The sequence below is a fragment of the Phalaenopsis equestris genome, unplaced genomic scaffold (genome assembly GCF_001263595.1).
Source record: "Phalaenopsis equestris unplaced genomic scaffold, ASM126359v1 Scaffold000054, whole genome shotgun sequence".
In the NCBI taxonomy this organism is placed as follows: Eukaryota; Viridiplantae; Streptophyta; class Magnoliopsida; order Asparagales; family Orchidaceae; genus Phalaenopsis; species Phalaenopsis equestris.
This window is the reverse complement of record NW_018164496.1, coordinates 3,017,045-3,020,598: the sequence shown is the minus strand read 5'-3', so window position 1 is coordinate 3,020,598 and position 3,554 is coordinate 3,017,045. Positions and strand designations below refer to the sequence as shown.

At 34.8% G+C, this 3,554-nt stretch overlaps 1 protein-coding gene across 1 annotated transcript in view; it reads left to right on the top strand.

Annotated features, from left to right (window-relative positions):
* Positions 1-3,554, top strand: part of LOC110019317 (myb family transcription factor EFM-like) — a 10,105-nt gene that overhangs the window by 5,667 nt on the left and 884 nt on the right. Inside the window, exon 3 of the mRNA XM_020716940.1 lies at positions 2,352-2,437. Coding sequence (XP_020572599.1) covers positions 2,352-2,437 — 86 coding nt within the window. The remainder of the gene's footprint in view (positions 1-2,351; positions 2,438-3,554) is intronic.

Sequence of the window (3,554 nt, the reverse complement as noted above, 5' to 3'; positions counted from 1 at the left end):
TAGATATAGATATATATATATACCGCAACAACTGGTATCAGAGTCTCTGTTTCGGATCTGAGGAAGAATGATGACTGCATATGAAATGAAGGTTTCAGGGATCAAGAAGTTCTGGGGGGTTATTCGATTGACCCTATCGAGGTCCATTGCACACAACATCGTCAAAGAGAGGACGACTGCAAATCTCATGACAGCCTTATCAGGTTGTATGAAAAGCCATCGGCGAATAACAAGGTGTACTTGATGAAGAAGTTATTCAACTTGAAGATGCGAAATGTGTTTTCATTGTTCAACATCTGAATGATTTCAATACTATCACTAATCAATTGTCGTCTGTTGAAATTGATTTTGATGATGAGATAGGTGAGCTGATATTGTTGGCATCGTTGTCAAATAGTTGGGAAGCCGTGAGGGTGGCAGTTAGCAGTTCTGCGGGAAAATCTAAACTGAAATGCGATGATATTCGTGATTTGATTTTGGCTGAGGAAGTTCGCAGAAAGGATTCTGAAGAGATCTCAGGTACGAGTTCGACACTGAATGTTGATTTCAGAGGGCGATGACATGACATGAACTCAAATAGAGGGAGATCAAAATTAAATTCTGGTCAGCAAGCAACCTGCTGAAATTGTGACAAAGCTGGTCACATAAAAAGAAACTACAGGAATTCCAAGAAGATGGAGAATGATAGCGCAAATGTGGTATCTGAAGAAGTACATGATGCACTATTACTGACAGTTTATAGTTCTGTTGATGATGGAAGTGAAGAGGATGGTGGGTCCGGGACACTCATTCCTATTGTTCCACAGACAGATGGTGGATGCATTATTTCGACATCACTCTAGGGTGTTGTTTGTTTGAGTCGTTTTATTCTTAGTTTTAAGAGTATTTGTTGTAATACATCTGAAATTCAGTATTAATATTTGCATTTCCGTTCTGATATGGGTTAACTCCGGCATCAATTAGTATCAAAGCTAGACTGACCCTAATTTTTTCCCAGGGTTTCCTAGCATCCTTCATACCCAAGCCACCTCCATCAAAAATTTCTTTCATACCCTTAAATACTCTCTTCCAATTCCCAAACCTAGCCATTATACCAAGAAGGCACATGTCGGAACCTACCCAGAAAGAGATGCAGCGAGAGATCCGTAGACTTCAAGAAAAACTTGCAAAGATTGATGATGGGACCCAGGGGAAGATTATTCTCAACCGAGATATGGAGAGTTGAAGGGGTGAGAGGGACAAGGATTTGAATCCTTTCCATAGGGAGGGCTTCAACGATGAGGAGGACGGGCCATGATGTTTCAAAATTCATATCATAGGAGAACGAGAAAGGAGACAGTGTATGGAGGACATAGAGATTTTGGAATAAATGTAGACCTACCAGAGTTCCATGGGGGTATGGATCCAAAGAATTTCATTTAATGGCTACGACCAGCTGAAAGAATATTTGAGTACAAAGAAGTGTCCAAAATAAGAGGGTGAAGCTAGCGGCCATCGATCTAAGAAAGAACTCCTTGTAAAATTTGCAGAGGCAAAGAAAGGGGGAGGGCGGTAACAAGATTACCAGGTGGGAAAAGATGGGAAAGGAGATGACGAGAACAGCTGTCGTTCAAATTTAAAGGAGATCTAAGGTTCTCCTCAACAATGAGTATAGTTGTTTTCTCTAGAGGCTTTGGTAAAATAATATCAACAATAAGATTTAATCACCGCCCACAAAAATACGATTCTAAAGGAGATAATTTTTTAAATAGAAATAGAGAAGTTGCTACATAATTTGTAGAATATAATTAACCCAAAAGGAATTCTAAGATGAAGTACTTAACATAGATTTATAATTGACGCTTATCGCAGAATTTTCCTAATCTTTATTTAAAATTTAATTCATTGAATAACTAACTACAATATCACTTAAGTAATTCATAAAAAATCTCCTAAATCAACAACTTTGTAAGCAAAAGATTACATAAGTTCACTTTTTAACTATAATATTTTCAACAATCAGCTCAGCAAGTGGATTATTTAAAGCAACTGAAGAAGAAGGCTTCATGAAGAGATTAATTGGAGTTGTTGGATTAGCTTTAACAAATAGAAAATCAATAAATAAAAAATATTTTATGCAGATGAGTACAAAAAATTTTCAAAATCAATTTGTAACTGAATTGACAAATATTTAGTTGGAGAAACATTCATGGGTACACCAAAACAAATGGTTGATTCAATCAAGGTAACCAAAGATCTCATATCCTTACTCAATAGTTTCCAATCTTAATTTCTGCATTTGCAATTTTTTCCTAAAAATTTGATCTTTTTTTATTCTTTTTTCTCTTTTTAACGTTTTTTAATATCCCCAGCAACCATTTCCAATTTTCCAATAGCAATCTTCTCCTTTGAGATACTAATCATCTTGAAAAAATTTGCAAAGCTTTATGGGAAGAATGTAAAAGGGTTACAAAGCGGTTAAATGAATGTAACAGACCCATTATTATAAACTTATGAATGCTCACATAACCCAAAAGACAGCGCTGTCACAATCAAGCACCACCATCAATTTATGACAATACACTTAATATTGACTACTATTTTTTATAAATAATTTACTAATTCATCTCCCAAAGACAGACGAGTAATGAATTCGGCAAAGAGAAATGTGATTCTTTCAAAGAGGAAAACAAAAGTGATAATAAATTATAAAAAAAAAAATGGGATGATTATGATTTTTATTTGTATTTCTTCCAAGATAAATGTTGTATAGAATGTACATTCAAATATCTTCAAAACCTAATTCAAGCCAATTGGCTCGGTTCTCGATAACCTAGTCGAGTAAGAAAATTTGAAAAATGATGAGCTGACCATAACAATTTTGAACTTGTCAGAATTCTGATGAGCACACAACAGCCTACTCGATTCATTGAACATTTAGGTGTGCATGCCTAAGATCAAGCATACTCAGAGCAAATGTAAGCGTCCTTGCTCAAAATTGGAAGTTACTTGGCAGTATACTTTCTAGTAAGTTAGCGACTTTTTCCTAATCAAAATAGCCATTCATTATAGGTCGGTGACTTCCTATAATCAATTCAGCAACTTAACCATGGATTCAAGCAGACAGGCTGTGATCATTTTAATGTAATTAAGCTACACATCTAAAGTATTTATAGCAAAGAACCATAATCGTTGCTCTATATTTTTCTTATTTTTGATTGCTCAATATATAAGTTCTCCTGGAACACTCAAATCATAGAACAAACTTAAAAAAAGAAAATCTAGAAACAAGCCCAAGTTAGACAACTCTTATATTGAAAATATATAGGGTAATCCCAAGCTTCTAATTATAAATTCTCTGTTCTCTCTTATCTACACAAGTTTCTTGTGATTCGGTGTGTTATTAAGGTTCTGGTATAATTTACAGAAATTTTGGGATTCAACGAAATCAATAAATCAAGTTACCAGGTATAAAAGTGAATAAATTCTAGAAAATATAAAAAAAAACGTTGATTCAAATGACTTCCTAAAATTAATTTGCAAAGAACTCTGCCATCACGATGCAATGCCCAACT